The sequence below is a fragment of the Cynocephalus volans genome, chromosome 7 (genome assembly GCF_027409185.1).
Source record: "Cynocephalus volans isolate mCynVol1 chromosome 7, mCynVol1.pri, whole genome shotgun sequence".
Lineage (NCBI taxonomy): Eukaryota > Metazoa > Chordata > Mammalia > Dermoptera > Cynocephalidae > Cynocephalus > Cynocephalus volans.
The window spans coordinates 13,551,097-13,570,272 of record NC_084466.1 but is presented as its reverse complement, the minus strand read 5'-3'; the positions used below and the strand labels follow the sequence as shown (position 1 = coordinate 13,570,272).

The following is a 19,176-nucleotide window of genomic DNA, read 5'->3' as shown; positions in this document are numbered from 1 at the left end:
TTGGCAGTGACTCTCCACAGAGACACAGGCTATCACATGGTAGATGGCTGGCAAGAGAGAGCCAAGCTCCTCACTTGCTCTGCTTTTAAAGCCATGAGAACTACAGCCATTACTCCATAATGGATCAATCTATTCACAAGGGCACAGTCCTCATGATCTAATCACCTTTTCAAGGCCCCACCTTTCAATTACCATAATAGGATTTCCGACCTTCTTAAGAGTTATAATGAAGATTAAGCTTCTAATACATGAAATTTTGGGGGACATATTCAAGCCATGTCAACCTCATTACTTGATGAAAAGAGCAAGTATTATGAAGATGTTTTGAAATGTCCAGATGCTGCCAGGCTAGAGAACACAGAAACAGACCATGTGTACATGGAAGCATGCTAGATGTGGCATTACAAGCCAGAGGAGCTGTTAAATAAATCGTGCTGGAACCACTGATTATCTTTATGAAGGGAGAAAAATTCTATTCTTATGTCACACATATAAAATCCATTCTAGGTATGTGTTCTAAATGTAACAGGCATAAAACTATTAGATGAAGATATAGAAGAGTATCTTCATGATCCCAGGTTTGGAAAGGCTTTCTTCTCTTAAACAAGATACACAAAGAATAAAGGAAAAAAAATGATGCATCTAAAACTGTGTGGGATATATAGAACTGATTATTGTATGATTACAGCCATGTTTTAAAAAGTGTACTCAGAAGAAAGACTGAAAGGAAATTAACTGCACATATTCAGATGTTTTGGTTCAGAAAAAGCCACAGTGGGAGAATAAGATATTTTACAAGGAATTAAAAACTGGAGTATATAAATAACTCATATATACGACTATAAGGCATGCAACCCAAATGAAAAATCAGCAGTAGATGTAACCAGCAAGTCACAGAAGGTAAAACCTAAAATGCCAACAAACACCAGATGCTAGCCACAGTTGTCAATAGGAAATACAAGTTAAAAGGACAAATTTGACAATTCTAAGGGTCATGAAAATATGTAAAGAGGTAATTTACATAAGCTGCTAGTAGGAGTTTGTCAGGCAAAACCAATCTAAAGAGTAATCTGGTAGTTTCTAGTAAAGTTTTAAATTCACATAATCTCTGACTAAGCAATTTCACTTTCTTTGCATATATATTAGAAACGTAGAAGTTGTAGTATTAATCACGTTATCGTTCCTACCATTTTGCTTCTAACACTGGTTTTACCCAGAAGCCTGTTGTGTCTTTCAGGATTGTTTTTGCTGACTTCTTTATAATGAATCTGATTCTCTGGGGAGAAGGATCTTCAGCAGCTATTCCTTTCGGAACATTGGTTGCCATATTGGCCCTTTGGTTCTGCATATCTGTGCCCCTGACATTTATTGGTGCATACTTTGGTTTTAAGAAGAATGTAAGTTTATACGTATTGACTTATTCAAATGAATTTCATCTGTGGAAATTAGCATATGCCACCTTGAAAGACATAAAAGTGTCTAGAAGATATAAACTTGTCCTGTGGGATCTGGATTTCATAGAAAATTGAAGCATTCAAATAGTAGTAGCATTTAAGAATGTGGTAGAGAGGTTACAGATGTAAACTTAGATTTCAGAGCTTTTTAAGTAAATGGTAACTAATATAGATTAATTGGGAAAGAAATGCTTATATAAACTAATGAAACCTTTGAATTTTTGACATTAAAAATAAATTCTTTTAACTTTTTTTAACCTAAAAAGTACGTGTATTTTTTTCCTTGCAATAAGTGTTTGTGCTACACATAACTAAGTAAACAAAGGATTAGGAAGTGAAGTTTGAAGAATAGTGACTACAAATTAAGAGTAGCAATTTTTTTTGATAGGTAGCTTTGGAATAAATTTTGTATGCTTACCTGCTAATATTTGATTTTAAGGAAGCTTATAATCAAGGTTCGGTCCTACCTGTGTTTTCTCTCCCTTCCTCTCTCCCTCCCTCTAGTTTGCCTTTCTCACTTCTGTTGCCCCCTTCTGCCCTCAGGCTAGGAGGAAAATCAGAACTTATTCTTCTGTCTTGTCAGTATCCTTCTCTAATCCACCTCACTATGCCCACCCTTCTCTGAAAATGTCAAGTCCACAGGTTAAAAGAATTACATAGTATAGTTTGCTTTGTGAGGGGGACCTGCCCTGGCAGAAATTGTCCTGCTTCATAGTCTCTGCTGCACCTGTCATGCCAGAATCCTAACAGACTTTTCAATTCTTTGACATTTTGTTTAATGTATTATTTTAAATCTGTATGTCATAAACAGTAACCTGACAGGGTTTGAATTTTTTTTAATTTCATAGATTAAATAAGTACTTACAATTCCAAAAATTTGCCCATTAAAAGTTAAAAATACATAATATTGAAGAACGATATAATGATTCTCTGCCTATATTCATGTGCATCCACATGCAAAATAATCTAACCTGCAGAAATATGATCTCAGTGAAAATACCACGTTTTAAATTTTGATTTATCATCACAAAAGCTATAGAAGAATGTTTTGAACTTTTTTTTGCAAGAAAATGAGTTTCTACATCTGTATCCTTTTTCCCCCCTCACATAGCTATGTTTAGATACTAAGTTCCACTTATTTTTATACCACCATGTTGTACATCATGAAAGGGAGAATAATTGAAAACATCACCAATGGCTAAAAAGCTTCATATAGCCATCATTGTCTTCTTTGTAAGTCTTAGTAAAATTGAGCAATTTTAATAAATATGACATTGCCCACCTCCAAATAGAAATATGTTGACAAAAATTTCAGAACCAGCTGATTTCTTACAGTAAATATATAATTAAAATGAAAAACGTAACTCTCTCTTTTTATTAACTATTATTTCCCAAGTACTATATTATCTCCTGTGTATTTCCTACTTTGTCTAAAGCCATTAGTCAGTGGATAACTGCTGGAAACAGTCGTGACTCGTCCCAGTAGACAGAGTGAGAACTGCACCTATTAGTGTCTGGTTCATTGCTTCTAAATACAAATTTTAGTTTGATGGCTTAAGTAAACTTTTATTGTTAGTGTCAGCATGGAAGCTGGGAAAAAGCAGGCAAAAATCTTGTACAAAGAAGAATTTTAAAAATACCTAAATAATTATGAATTCTTTCTTTCTTTCTTTCTTTCTTTACTGAAGGCCATTGAACACCCAGTTCGAACCAATCAGATTCCACGTCAGATTCCTGAGCAGTCGTTCTACACAAAGCCTTTGCCTGGTATTATCATGGGAGGGATTTTGCCCTTTGGCTGCATCTTTATACAGCTTTTCTTCATTCTGAATAGTATATGGTAAGCTAAGGCAAAGTCCTCTTATTCTCATTATGATTATATATAGTACTTGCTTTTTCCGTTTGTTTGTGTGGTTACTATTTATATCTTATAAATGTAAGCAGCTTTCCAATAACCAGAAATCTTGAGACAAAAGATTATTTTGTCTTTTCTATGTGGGGAAAAGAATAACAATGATAATAGCAATTATTAATTCTTAATCTTACTTAATTTTCAGAACTCTATGAGGTGGGTATTATCCGCCATTTTACAGAGATGAAAATGAGGCTTTGGAGGTTGTGTAATTTGCCTACGTCACACAGCTGCTGTGTGACAGAAAATTAGCCAAAGTCTCTCCACACTTGTGTTTTTAACTAACTGATGTGTATTCCTTCAGAGGGATCATCTGAGCACTTGATGGAGGGGACTAGAGAAAGGGCTGATGTAGATGACCTTCGAAGTCCTTTCCAATCCCCAGATGCCTTCATTCTCTGATTTCTTGTTTGCATGGCCAAACAAATGGTAATTTTAAGCCACTCTCCTGTACTGTATACACACACACACACACACACACGCACACACAGTAGTACATTATGATCATTATTTGATCACACTGACAGATGTTACAGAAAGTACCAAGGTTTGAGGTAGCATAAAGTTACAACTGAATTTGAACTTTTTAGTGATTAGATCATATCTTTTTTTTTTTCTGCTTCTGAAGACTGGTTTCTTTACTGGAGTTGAATACGTATGTACTTAAGATTCTCCTGCTTGGTGCATTACACCACGGGTGAGCACCACCAGCACGAGACCCTGGCCACACAGACCATGAGGCCACTGTGGGCACTGGTCTCTGCCCGGGGAACAGAAATCCCACCCCTAGGCACTTCGACTTCTCTAATCCTAGAACATGTCTTTCCTTCCCAATTGTTATAGTAATTTTCCATATTCACTTGATTTTAATCATATGTAAGAAACCATATGTACCAAATGTAACCTTTTTTTAGTTTGGATCTGCCTTTCTATTATGTTTTTAATCAAATGTGTCTGACTCACTGATAGCCAACTAGACTAACCATATGTGAACAAATAGGAGTTTCAGGTTCTACCCAAGCAGGAAGGTAAAGTCCAGTGACATCACCATATCCTTCTGCCCTGCCCCACTCCACCCCTTCACTGTCTGGACCTCTGAGAATTTGTCTTTGGTTAGTTGAGAGAAAAAGAAAGCCTTTTAAGTTTAAGAAAAATGAAGATTGTATCATGTACTTTGTCAAAGAGAAAATATTTGTAGTTTCATCTTGATGTGTTTGATTGTAGGTCACATCAGATGTATTACATGTTTGGTTTCCTGTTTCTGGTGTTTATCATTCTGGTTATTACATGTTCTGAAGCAACTATACTTCTTTGCTATTTCCACCTATGTGCAGAGGTATGTATTAGCAGTGTTCACATATGTTAATCTGTAAACAGTATTTATAACTTTGCCATGTTGTAGTTTGAATATTATTGAGATAATTTCTGTAGATATGTGTTTATTACGATAGAAATTGACCTGTATTCCTAAATCGAATGTAGCCATCTTTAGGTTTGAATTAAGATAGTGTCCCAGTTCTGTCATAGTTCAGTATATTTATTCAGAGCTTACAATTAGAGACTTTAAAATATTAATTTCCTGAGAATAGCATGTTATGCTAAATTTTCACTGAGTTTAACCATCTGCTTAAACATTAATTTTTTTTGTAATATAAATATTTCTAGATTCTGAAATTTTAGTAGAAATAAACTAGGGAGGAATTCATTTAAAAGTTTCTATGATTACATTGTAATAAGTTATATTCATGGCAACACCAAAATGATGGTATTCTCATGTAATAGGTAGAAATGATTTTTAAAGATTAGGTTGTATGTTAAATCTATTCTTATATAGTTATTTTCTGTTTAGGAGATAAAATTTAACTTTGTCAAATTTGGTTTGCATTTTTAAAAATTGAAGTTAAATTCACATTTCATAAAATAACTTTTTTGAAGTGAATGATTTAGTGGCACTTACTGCATTTATAGTGTTGTATAATTACCACCTCTGTCTAGTTCCAAAATATTTTCATTACCCCTAAATAAAACCCCATACCCATTAAGTAGTTATTCCTCATTTCTCTCTTCCCTCAGACCCTAGCAACCACCAGTCTGCTTTCTGTCTGTATGGTTTTGCCTATTCCAGACATTTCATATAAAAAGAATCATAATAATATGTGGCCTTTTGTGTCTGGATTTTTCTAACCTAACATAATGTTTTCAAGGTTCATCCATATTGTACAATGTATTCGTACTTCATTCCTTTTTTATGGCTGAATAATATTCCATTGTATGGATATTCACAGTTTATTTGTTTATCTATTGATGGACATTTTGATTGTTTCCACTTGGGGCTGTTGTGAATAATGCTACTGTGCACATTTGTGTACAAGTATTTATTTGAGTACATCTTCAGTTCTTTTGGGTATATACCTAGAAGTGGAATCACTGGGCCATATATTAATTTTTTGTTTAAGTTTTTGAGGAATTACCAAATTGTTTTCCATGGTAGCTATACGATTTTATATTCCCACCAACAATATGCAAAGGTTCCAGTTTCTCTAGATCCTTGCCAACACATATTTTCCAGGTTTTTTTATAATTAAGCTGTCTTAGTGAGGTAGTGTCTCATTGTGGTTTTGATTTGCATTTCCCCAATGACTAATGATGGTGATCATGTTTTCTGGTGTTTGTTGGTCATTTGTATATCTCCCTTGGAGAAATGTTTATTCATGTCCTTTGCCCATTTTTTAAAATTGGGTTGTTTGTCTCTTTGTTGAATTGTAAGTGTTCTTTATATATTCTAAACACTAGACCTTTATCAGATATATGATTTGCAAATATTTTCTTTCATTCTGTAGGTTGTCTTTTCACTTTCTTGATAATATCCTTTGCACAGAAGTTCTAATTTGATGGAGTCTAATTTATTTATTATTTTCTTTTGTTGCTTGTGCTTTTGGTGTCATTTCTAAGTATCATTGCCAAATTCAATGTTCTGAAGATTTATTCCTATGTTTTCTTCAGAGTTTTATAGTTTTAGCTGATATATTTAGGTTGTTGATTCATTTTGAGTTAATTTTTGTATATTGTGTGAAGTAGTGGTCCAACTTCATTTTTTGTATGTGGATATGCAGTTGAACCAACACCACTGGTTGAAGAGACTGTTCTTTTTTCATTTAATGGTCTTGGCAACATTATCAAAAATCAGTTACCATAGATGTATGGGTTTACTTATAGATTCTCAATTTTATTCTGGTGGTCATATAGTCATATACTGTCTTTATGCCAGTACTACATTATTTTGATTACTGTAGCTTTGTAGTAAGTTTTGAAATCAAGAAAGGTGAGTCCTCCAACTTTGTTGTTCTTTTTTAAGATTGTTTTGGCTATTTTGGGCCCCTTGACATTTCATATGAATTTGAGGATCACCTTTTGCATTTCTGGGGGGAAAAAAAATCATTGGGGTTTTGATAGAGATTACACTGAATCTGTAGATGCTTTGGAGAATATTGCCATCTTAACAAGTCTTCCAATCTATGGACACAGATGTCTTTTCATTTGTTTTGGTCTTCTGTAATTTCTTTTGACAATGTTTTATAGCTTTCATTGTATAAGTCTTCCACCTCCTTGGTTGAATTTATTTCTGGGTATTCTTTTGGATGCTGTTTTAGATGGATTTTTTTTTTTTTTTTTTAATTTCCTTTTTGGATTGCTCACTGCTGTGGTATAAAAACACAACTGATTTTTGTTTGTTGGTCTTGTACCCTGCAACTTTGCTGAATTCATTGATTATTTATAGTAGTTGTTTTTTGTGCATAGATTCTTTAGGATTTTCTAATGTTGGGTTGCTTTTTAAATATATTTATTTTTCATATATTCCAAAGGGTAGCAGATACAGTGAAGTGTTTTCTTTTAAAAGATCTTCTGCTAAGCTATAAGCCACTTTACTTAAAGAATAGCTGTTTTAATAATCTGCCTTGTTTAAATTATGTTAGTAACTGAAAATGGGTTTCAACCCGGCCTTAATAGACTAATCTTCTTCCTAATATAGAGTTGACTGGACTTTAATATAAATAGTATTAATGTTGAGCCACGTAAGTATAAATAAGCTATTTGTATGTTGCTTTTCTTTGGGAAGTGTAAGTTTTAAAATATAGCCTAATGCTTTATTATTCATAAACAATTTAAGCTTTTTCCACATGTTTTTAGCCAGTCTTTAAGTAGCTCCACCAAAGATGGGGTGCTTCTTAGCACTTTAGTGAGGATGGAAATGGGTAAAGTTCAGCAGGAGTAAGAGCCTGAAACTGAGCAAAAATTAGATTTTGAGGGCTCTTTCACTTAACTGTGTTTGCTTTGTAATTTTATTCAGCTACATGTTATCTATTAATTGCAAAGTAGTTCTTGTTCTTTAATTTTTTTCTTTTCTCCCTAGGATTATCATTGGCAGTGGCGTTCATTCCTTACCAGTGGCTTTACTGCAGTTTATTTCTTAATATATGCAATACACTACTTCTTTTCAAAACTGCAAATCACAGGAACAGCAAGTACAATTCTATACTTTGGTTATACCATGATAATGGTTTTGATCTTCTTTCTTTTTACAGGTAAAAATATAATTTAAGTCATTATTTTTAGTTAGTAGGTTTTTAGACAAACTATAAATATTTTCCTTGTATGAAACACATGAAGGCATCTGTATTCAGTGCTCCTGCATTTGGTCCTCAGTACAACTAGGCATAGTTTAGTCTGCCCACCTGTGAGTTCCTGATCAGTAAACCGAAGATGAGAAACAGAAGCTAAGGGAAGCCCGCTAAACAGAGTTCATTGTTGTGCTAAAAGTGCAGGGGCAGCTGGGCTAGTGCATCTCAAGGTTTTAGTGGTACACACAGTCTTTCTTTAGCCACTTCAGAAATAGGGTAAAAAGCTATAGCTACCTAAGTTTAGAAGTAAGTAGAGATTGGGGAGGTGAAATCAAGACGAGGCTGAGAATAGGTGATATCAAGAAAAGATAATAGGATACTCCTTATTCTAGAAATTTTAAATTAGAAGCTTTTATCTCCACTTTAAAATTCAAGTACCTAAATGAGATATAATGTGTATTGCTTTGGTATCTATTTTATATGAGGGTACTTTTAAAAGCTCGTGGAAAGATTTGTCTTATCTTTCAATTCTATTTTTCCAGGAACTTTTGAAATATACTTGTATATGTATATCTTCTCTGTCCAACTAGATAAAAGTTTTCTGTACCTCAGAGCCCTGTGGGTGCTTGGTAAACACGTGTGGAGTGAGTAACTGAACTGAAAAAAAGAAAATTTGGGGATTGTTCTTTGTCAGAAAGTGATATTGCTCAAAATGTACATTTAAAATTTTATGTAAGATTGTCATGCATATTATATGAGGAAATATAGGAGCCAGGAAGAAAAAAACAATTTTTTTTTATTAGAACTGTTCTACTTTTTACTCATCTGTTAACATTTCAGAGCATTAGATAGGGTTTTGAAGTGCCCTTGCTGTGTAACATGCTACAGGCACTTACATCAATTCTGTATTCCACATCATTGATCAGACATAGTGGGGTGCAGATCTTGGTGCTATCTGATAGATTTAGGTCCACAGCCGTAAGTCTTAATAAGTGGTCTGTAGAGCAGCAGTGGCTGTGAAACAGGGATTACGTTTTTGCGCTTCTGTGTTTGTGTGTCCATGAATACATATATAGAATAATTTATTCCTCGCCTATAAACAAAAAATAGTAACCATAGTGAATTATCTGTTGTTTTCACAGGCAACATGATAAAGTGATAACTTACCCATCACCTAAACTTTATTTTTTTTTATTTTTAAAGTGTCATGTTTTCACTCATTCTGAGCTAAGCAAATTTTGTGATCTGAATCCTAGAGCCACATCAAATTGAATGTGTATTTCACTTTGTGGAAGGGGTTTTATGTAAGAGTAGTGAGCCTTTAAATGCCTCACATTTTTCTGAAGTGTGGGGATGTCTGCATTTGCTTCAGAACTCGAAACTGACACCGTTTTATTTAAATCAGTCCATTTTCCAAAACAAAAATAATTACTCTGTCATGTAAGGAAAGATGCTACTTCTCATATGTATGTTATATCCCATATTAAGAAGAAAATTAAGTAACTAAATTTAACTTTCTTAAGGTTGCCAGGATAGTGATAAAATGTTTTTCTCATCTTAAAATATCTCCTCCTGTCATCTTGAAATTCTTGCTAACCACAAAGTTATTTAAATATATTTATGTTTTCACCATTGCTTTTCTGAAATTAACCCCAGCCTCTTCCCAAGCCTTAATAATGACCCTTTTGAATATGCAAAAGGTATGTTTGTGTGTTCTGCAAAACACACATATTGCCTTGCACGTAGTAGGTCCTCAGTACATGTGCAATGTGAGACTGAGTATAAGAATGTTTATATCTTCCCACAGTAATGTCGCACGTATTATCTCTTGATTTAGAAAATCTCCTTTGATACTTTTTCTGTGTGTTACATGTAAAACTGTTGGGACTTGAAATATAAAACTTATACAAGGGGTATACATATTCTTTCTACATGTGTCTGCACCCCTACCTACTGAATATTTCTCATGATGATCCTGGGAAAAAATGGTATGCCTCAGTTTATTCTTAAATGTTAGGCAATTTTACAATTTAGTATATATTCTTTTGCAAAATGGAGTCTCTGAATTTAATAAATCTGTTTAGTAAGTCTAAGCATGGTATAGTTTAAAGTAGTATTAAAACTTGAATTCAGAAAATGTGAATTTGCTTTCTGTCCATACCTACCAGCCATGTGGATGTGAGACAGTCACTTGACCCCTTTGAGCCCATTTTTGTTCCATTGTTTGAGTGCCCTCGTCTCACATTCAAATTCTTTGGAATCTAGACTGGTGAAGATACGTGAAAATCAATACATATATTTTTTCATGAATTAACTCATTTACTCCATATAACAATTTGTAGAGGCAGCTAGGGCAGATAAATGTATCCCTGTGTTTAATGAGATAAAGAAATAGGCTTGGAGATTTCAGTCAACTTGCTCAAGGATGATGTACACAGTTCATGGTGGAGCTGCTATTCTCTGGAACCACACCACTTTTCATTTTCAGCTGGGATGCAGCTTTGTTAAGTCGACATTCAATTTAGAGTATTCATATCATGCCTTGAAAAAATTTTAGTAGTGGTTTTCCATTTTGTGATAAAATATTCTTAAGTAGGAATAGAAATTGGAATTTTTTTAAAGTTTTAATTTCAGTCTTTTGCATGTAGTAAGGAAAATAATGTGTATTATAAAAAGCTTAGGTGATTTTATAGTAAAAAAAAATTCTATCCATTTCTGTAAGAAACTTGATTTGAGGTGGTTGTATATTTTTCAGAAAAGCTTATGGATCTGTGGTATGTTCCTGGCGGGTAATAGTTAATTGTTTTGTGAACTTTTTAAGGAACCAGTCATTTTAAGTCTGTATTTCTGTGTAAATTATGAAACTTCCTTTAAACAGAGGTTTATTTTTGTTTTTTTCTTTTATAGGAACAATTGGCTTCTTTGCATGCTTTTGGTTTGTTACCAAAATATACAGTGTGGTGAAGGTTGACTGAAGAAACCCAGTGTGTCCAGTTAAAACAGAAATAAATTAAATTCTTCATCAACAAAGACCTGTTTTTGTGACTACCTTGAGTTTTATCAGACTTATTGGCCTAGTAAAGCTTCAGAAACAACATAATTCTAAATACACCTCTTCCCATACACCACAAAAGGTGTTTTCAACACTAAAGCATTTGTATTGTGATTTGATTAAGTATATATTCAGTTGTTCTCAATGAAGAGCAAATTTAAATATTATGTGCATTTGTAAATACAGTAGCTATAAAAATTTCAGAACTTCTAATGGCAGAATAGAGGAGGCCATATTAAATAATACAGATTAAATGCAGGACAGTTAATTGTAAATAGGATTTTCTAGGCTCGGTAGGTGGAAAGAATTATTTTTCTTTGAAGGAAATAACTTTTTATCATGGTAATTTTGAAGGATGATTCCTATGATGTGCTCATTGGGGGGAATATGGCTTTTAAAAAAAATCTTGTATTGGTTGTAACTGTTCGTATCTTCTTACTTTTTTGTGTTGACTTCACTATTCCCATGGTATTGGCCTTTTAAACTATGTGCCTCTGAGTCTTTCAATTTATAAATTCGTTATCTTAATAAATATTGTAAAAAACATCTTCATTGCATCATTACCTGTTATATATTCAAGGAGACTGTAAATATTACCAAGGGTGTTTTAAAATGATTTATATTGCTTTATCAGATTTTCCTGAATTTTGTTGTAATACCTTCTGAGCTTCGATCTAAGGGTAATTTCAGTCTTTTGGACTTTGTCTAAAATTTTCACTGTGAGGCAGTAACAAATTTTAGTCATGCATATCTAGTCAGATAAATGATGTAAGTCTAGTACTTAAGGTGGGCCTTACTACATTGTCATAAAGGATTTTATAATATGGTATTTTTGATTTTTTTAAAGTCAGGTTTTATGATCTATATATTAGCAATTACTGGCAAGTTTTCATCTTTATGATTACATTGTTTTAATTTGGATTTCACAAACAATTTTATTTTATGGTTATGAAATCACTATTTCCCTTCGGCATTCATCTGACTTATTGAAATCCATTTATGTGGAATATAGATATGTGGGGTGATTTCAAAAGTATCAGGCTGTTTATATCTATGAGAATATTCATTTGTATTTTAGGGGCTCACTGCTTGCTGCTTATGAGAGCAAATTAGATACTATCATTAAACTTACAACTTAAATTACTAGCTGTTGCTTATATGATATTGCTGGCTTCTTACTAAATGGTTTTATATCGTTATCTTTTTTTAAAGAAAACAGTTGGTTTTGAAGAGTGAAGGAGCTCTAGTCATTCTTAATCTCTCACGTAGAGGATTTAAGATAGAAAAGTTTCTTTCAACTTTATTTTATATATCTCTTGTAGTGTATTTAATTTTTATATGTAATTCTGTTAAGGTACCATTGAGATAGGCTGGTTGGCTAAATAAATTAAACGTTTTATTTAAAAAAGCAAAAACTTCTGATTCAGATACCAGGTTATTTTTATTGATCAGAGTTTCTTTAATTTCATTTTTCCTTCAGTGAGCAATTAGCTTAGTGATTAAAAACAGTCATCTTATTGTTTTGGTGTAACTTTTCTTTGTGCTTTGAAGTATTTCACACAAACAATGGAAAGGCAATTGGAAAATGACGTCCAAGTATTAAAGGAAAAAACTTAGGAGGGCGAAAGCCAAGGAAGGAGAAAATGACGAGGACAGCCAGACGGGTAATGAGGGCAGCTGAGAAAGCAGTCTCCTCTCGGTGCCTTTGACCATGGCTGTCTGGCGGGGCCAGCTTCCCAAATGTGGTCAGCACATTCTCCAGGAAAGCAGCGCCTGCTTAAGGCACATGGAGGTGGGTCCTTTTCCTTAATTCGCATATACCCCAGGATAAAGCCAGTTGTGTTGTGTGATGAGATGTGAGCATTCAAGAACCCCAGGGAGCAGTCTCTTCCATGAGCCCTAATAGCTAAAAAGGGCATGTAGCAAAGACCTGGAAACAAGATAACGGAGGTATTTTCCTGATGAAGAAATGTTAGAGAGATTCATTCCTTTTGTCTACTTGGGACATTTTCAGAGATCTAGCCATTTTGCGGAACTGTCCTGAGCACTATTTAAACAAGTTCATTTTTCTGCAGCCTGTTTCCTTGCCCAACACGTCAAGAAGTCCCCTAGGCACTCAGGCAGCTCCCCAGCTGCCTAGAGTTTCCCATAGTCTTGTGCTTTAACTGTGCCTTCACCCAAACTTATTTATAGCCTCGCTCATTTTCTTCTGTCTTTTCAAGAGTGGTACATGTTCCTCCTTCAATTTTCCTTTGTTCTGTGTGTTCAAACCCTCCCTGTCCATTCTCTGTGTTTTTAAATATACCTAACTTTCCGCTCAAGTTATAAAGACAAAACAAAACCTCTGATCCATTTCTACCTCTTCTCCTCATCTCTGCCATCTGTCTTTGCCATTCTGGCTTCTCAATTTCCTGGGATTCTACTGCAAATGTTGTTTCTGAGGTCTCTACTACCCACGTAATCACCTCATCCAGCCCTGATGTTACTAGGTCTTTGTGGACATGACACTCAGTCTCTCCTGGAGACCTTGTCCTTAAAGCAGTGTTTCTCAAACCACCTGCATAGAATTGCAAGGAGATTGTCATACACACGTCTTGGCCCCCTACATGTGTTCTGGAGAAGAGCATTAAAATAGGAGACACTGTACTTGTCCAGTTCTTTTCCTCCAAATTCTGCCTGCCGTCTGTCTCTGTCTCCTTTGGGGGTTCCCTCTTCTGCCTGCCCAATAAGAATCTTTGGCCTACTTCTCACTTGGTATTCTCTGTCCAATTTCACTCTCATCTTTATAATCATTACCTGCATCTCCAGCTATATAGCCACCTGCTGTTGGACAACCTGAGTGTTCCTCAGGAACCTCAAGCTCCTGAAGTACAAAGTGAGCATGTCTTCTCTACACCTCAAACTTCCTCATCCTGGATTCTCCATCTCCACAGGGGCCTAGTTATCTACTTAATCACCTGAGCTGGAACCTCACAGGTCAGCTGGCCACCTCCGTTCATGTAGCCACCAAGTTTTGTGCATTTTACCTCCAAGTCCTCAGATCATTGCTTCTTGCCCACCCCCTCCCCACAGGCCTGTGGTGAAATCTCCCCAGGATGACTGCAGCCAATTCTGGCAGGTCCCCTGTTCTTCGCATGTTCTTCACATGATGAAACATGCCACACAGATGGCCCTCAAGCAGAGGGCCACACTGCTGTTCCCCTCCCTCCATAACATGTTCCGTTCACACTAAACTGTTTGCTCATGTGGTGTCTCTAATTTAGGAAATGAGAAAAAGCCTTCATAAAAGTGTAACAAAACAACACAGAGAATTTAATGTTAAAACATGTAGAACTAATTAAGGGCTTTTTAAAGCAAACCACATCAGACAGTGGTCATTACTACACAAAGTCTAAAGCATATTAGAATTTGTGATAGATTATTGGTGACGAGAAGAAAACCTAAAGGCGTTACAAATTCAGTTGTGTCAAAGTTCTGTATGACATATAAATCTTATGTTTCCAAAAGCCTTATTTCAGATCTGATAAAAATAAAACAAATTGTTTTTAATACTGATCTGTTTTGTTTTAATAACTATATTAGTTTACTAGTTCTGCCGTAATAAAATACTACAGACTGGGTACCTTAAACAACAGAAATTTATTTTTTTATAGTTTTGGAGGCTGGTCCAAGATCAAAGTGTCAGCAGTTTGGTTTCCTCCTGAGGTCTCTCTCTTTGGCTTGTAGATGGCCACCTTCTCCCTGTGTCCTCACATGGTCTTTTCTCTATGTGTGCACATCCCTTGTGTCTCCGTGTGTCCAAATGTCTTCTTATAAGAACACTAATCAGACTGGGTTAGGCCCACATATATGACCTCATTTAACCTTAATTACCTCTTTAAAGGCCCTAATTTGAAATACAATCACATTTGGAAGTACTAGTACCAAATTCAACATGAATTTGGGGTGGGTACACTGCTAAGCCAATAATGTACACCTCCTTCTAAAATGATGCTGTATCTAGTGAAAAATATCAGTAAGGATTCTCTCTTTTCTTATTTTACCAGAATCAGCACTTAAAGTCAGAACCATCCATTGAACCAAATGCTACAGGGAATTCATTCTTGGGTCACTTCCCCTGTCAGAGGAAACTCAGTGTTTGTTGTCCGGGGTGGCACTAATCTGGCCAGGGCTCCCACACACCTGGCAGAGGCAGTCTGGTGGTAGCAAGGCCACAAGGGTGTCAGTGCCGTAGCTGGGCCTCTCTGAGAGCAATTATGGAGAATCATACCCCAGAGAGGATAGAGGGCTTTTTCTGGGCTGGGTGTGTATTCCGTGGCCAGATAATTGTTTGAGAAATGCTGTTTCTGATGTAACCAAAGTTGCTTAGAAAAAAAATGAAACAGCTGTTTATTTGGAAAGGTTTTTAAAAACCCACATGAATAAAGATCTCTTCCTTCATATTCTACAGTGCAATTATTTATCAGGTGTGTCTCCCCCTAAGTAAAATGCGTAAACTCTTCTGGGACAGAGACCCTGTCTTACTCTTTGTGGTTGCCATGGTGCCTTGAACACAGGAGGCAGCCATGTGTTTTCTGAATTAAGAAATGAATTCTTCAGAATCTTTTTTCCTTTTCCTGTCACTCAAAATTCACCTAGTTATGTCATTTTCTCTGTCCAGACTCTTGGCTAATTTGACCATGTAGGTAATGCCATTATATAGGGTGGCCTTATACTTTTCAAAGACCTTAATATATACTATCTAAAATTTCATAATGCTAGAAATCACAAAACAGTTTAAAAATTATAAAGCATTACAGGTCTTAAAGATTTTTTTAATTGTAAACTTTAGAAGGCTGTATAAAGGCCTGCTTTTGAGTTTTAATAAACAGAATAAATAACCTCTTAACAGAAGGAATTCCTCACATTCTGCCTATGGATAACAAGACATTCTCATACTTTATTAATATGTAAATTTATGTCATTAAGAAAATTTTTCCATGTATATTTTTTCCCTATAGCACAAATAGATGGCCTATAATAAGATCTATATGTAGAAAATGCTTTTCTTTCCCATATATTTTTACTTAGAACAAAACCTGTTTCCATCTACTGATTTGTTCTCTTTTTAACTATGTAATTTGCAGTCTACACACTAAAAGTCACTGTTTCTGCACGTTCCTTTAGCTTTTGGAATTCCATTGGATTTGTTCAGCCTCCTCATTTGAACTTCATATCTGCATTCTTGGATTTGGTTATCCTTTTTTTCCCCTTTCATTCTTGGACCCAGTGATTACTTGACATTCTCGTTAATAATGAATTTTTCCATTTTGTAAAGAACACATGGCTCTAAAAACTTCTATTATTTCCTTTGGATATTTTTAGCAAAAAGCAGTCTAGGCTGCATGAATGGTAAATGTAATAAGTAAATATACCATGATAAATAGCACTATTATAGGTCATAGGTCATTAATTTCTCTGAAAAGAGCTAAAAATATGATAGATATAAGTTGAAAATGATAGATTTAAGGATTAGTTTCACTTTTTAAAATGTTTTCAGTGATATCTTACAATCAATGACATTGTATACATTAGAATTCAAATGTGATTTTCTACCTAAATATAAGCTGTATGGTTTTTGGTCAGCAATATTATCAGAGAGAATCGAAGATGTGTTGGGCCAGAGTGAACAAGGCTTTCTGGCTAACGCTAAAGCCAGACAAGTTGTGCTGCGTCATGTTGACTGGGGCGTCTCACGTATAGCAGTAGGCTAAGGTAGGAATTCTAGGGGTAGCCACACTGTAGAGTTGCTCCATGTTTCCTGCCTCAGCAGTGCCAGGGAGGAAGGAGCTGGGGACTCAGATCCCGTGACACTCCCGCTGGGCCACAGCCATGCCGCAGGATCCCTTCTCATGTGGCCACCCTCCGGGTTTGCTGCTACTACTACTCTGCCTTGGATGATGTGATTTTGAAGAATTTTGCTAACCACTTGAGGAGAGGGAAAGTGATGAAAAACTGATGAAGCTACAGAATCAAGGTGGTAGAATTTTCTCTCAGGACATCAAGAAACCAGTTGGTAAGGACTAGGAACACCCAAGTGCAATGAAATTTGCTTTACACTCAAGGAAAATGTGTCAGTCATTAAACTGGAATTGCACAAACCAGCCACCATCCAAAATGACCCCCCACTTTGACAAACACACCCTGGGAGATGGTGACAGCTGGATAGAGGAATGCACCTTTGGATTACCTTTAAACATTCTAGAAGCTCTGCACCCATCTTTGTAAACCTCCAATATGTGTGCAGCATGTGCATGTGTGTGCACCTGAGCGTGTGTGTAATATACAAAGAGAGATGCTGTGGAAGGGACACAGGCTTTCAAGTCACGTGGAGGTGTATTTCAGTCCTACTCTGGCACTACTGAGCAAATCCCTCCCAGTGTAAAGCCTTGGGCCACAGCAATCCCTTTTCACCCTCTGAACTCATAGTAATTCGTAACATACCCGTTGTTTGACAGCTCTCCCATCATTGTCTTAAATATTACTCATGTTATTGTTTGACTTTGCAGGCTTGTTCTCCCAAATAGATCACAGTCACAAGAGCAGGAACTACCCCTACTATTCATTGGTTCACACCCAGAGCATAACAGTACTTTGCATATAGTAGTCATATTTATTGACTGAAACTAGGAATTTAGATAAGTGATATTGATTTTAAATATTTAAATTGTTTAATGTAATAACTTAAAGACACTATTTCAATATTTTGTTTAGCTCTCAGATTCTAGAACGTGCTATTCTGATTCTGTAAAATTATGCATTTTAATGTGCATCCAGCAACATTGTCTTGTACACTTGTTCTATGTTCACTGACAGTTGTTAAAACAAATCAGCACTGGCAGAACTTGGCCAGCTCCTCTCTACACTTAGTTTGAACTGTTACCCATGGAACCAGCCCAAACATGAAGCTACAAAGAGGCTAATTGAAATCAGAATGCTGGGTCATTTCTCATTCAAACAAAACAGATGGCCCTTCTTGCCACACTTCTGTCAAACTTGGGGGGGGGGAATGATTAAAAGCATTTGTAACTCCCACACATGCTTACTCGGTTTCTTGAAGGAATTATACATAGCGATTGAAATGCCGGGAGGAGGCGGGAGGGCTCATAAATAGCAGAGCTTGTTTCCCTTTACTTTGAATGTTTTAGAAAAAGCCGTTTAATGGGTATTCAGTATTCAAAGTTTCAACTTAGATTCTAGGTATTTAATTTTTTCATTGGAATCGGTAATCCATGCACATGGTACACAATTCAAAATGTACAAAAGGTTATAAAGTAAATTGAGTCTTCTTTCATTCCCCAATCACTGAGATCCCTCCCCTGGAGACAACCATTGTTAACCGTTGTTAACCGTCTCCTACGTATCCTTCCAGAAATCGGGCCTTCAATTTTAACTTACGTACTTGAAACCTCTTATTTGGATACCCATTTAACTGACAATATTAATAATATTTGGTTTCAAAATTGGTGTGAGCGTTTTAAAAACGCAACTGTGGAGATGGTGTTATTGTGCAGAGTATGTTCGGCATATTAATACAAAGCTGACAGTGTTATTAAATGACACCTCTTTGATATTTAATCAATATATAAAGTAGTGTAAGCCACCTCTTAGGACCTATTGGAGAAAAGAAGTGAGTGTATTCAGAAATCTGAAGAGGAGACTATTGCGTCATGCCTCAACTATCCAGTCAGTACATAGATGACAAAAAGTCTAATAAAAGTACTGCCAGATCCCAACTAACTCCACACATTTTTCCCAGAAATGTGGCCCCTTATCAGTGGTCTCTGAAGCACCCTGCTGGCCGGCCGGCAGGTGCAGTGGCGGTGTGTGCGGACACTGCTTCTACAGGCCTGGCTCCGGAGCCGGCGCTCTCCCCGGTCTGATCTAATCAAAGCTGCATTTCTGGGGAAATAACAGTGTGGTTTATTTCTACCTCAAGTGTGAATGTTATTTGTGTTTTTTTTTAAAAAAATCTCTGAGCGGTTGCATTTTTAACTATATTAACAGAGGAATGGGAAGCTTTGTTTCCTGAAAAAATCAAAAAACTGCAAGGATCAGTGTGGACAGGTGGGGAGTGTGAGTTTTTCTCAGCATGCTTGA

At 35.7% G+C, this 19,176-nt stretch overlaps 1 protein-coding gene across 1 annotated transcript in view; it reads left to right on the top strand.

The window, feature by feature from the left end:
* Nucleotides 1–11,015, top strand: part of TM9SF2 (transmembrane 9 superfamily member 2) — a 56,480-nt gene extending 45,465 nt beyond the window's left edge. The window contains exons 13-17 of the mRNA XM_063102214.1: nt 1,238–1,397; nt 3,143–3,294; nt 4,591–4,702; nt 7,778–7,949; nt 10,893–11,015. Coding sequence (XP_062958284.1) covers nt 1,238–1,397; nt 3,143–3,294; nt 4,591–4,702; nt 7,778–7,949; nt 10,893–10,960 — 664 coding nt within the window. The 3' untranslated portion in view covers nt 10,961–11,015. The remainder of the gene's footprint in view (nt 1–1,237; nt 1,398–3,142; nt 3,295–4,590; nt 4,703–7,777; nt 7,950–10,892) is intronic.
* Nucleotides 11,016–19,176: the final 8,161 nt, after the last annotated feature.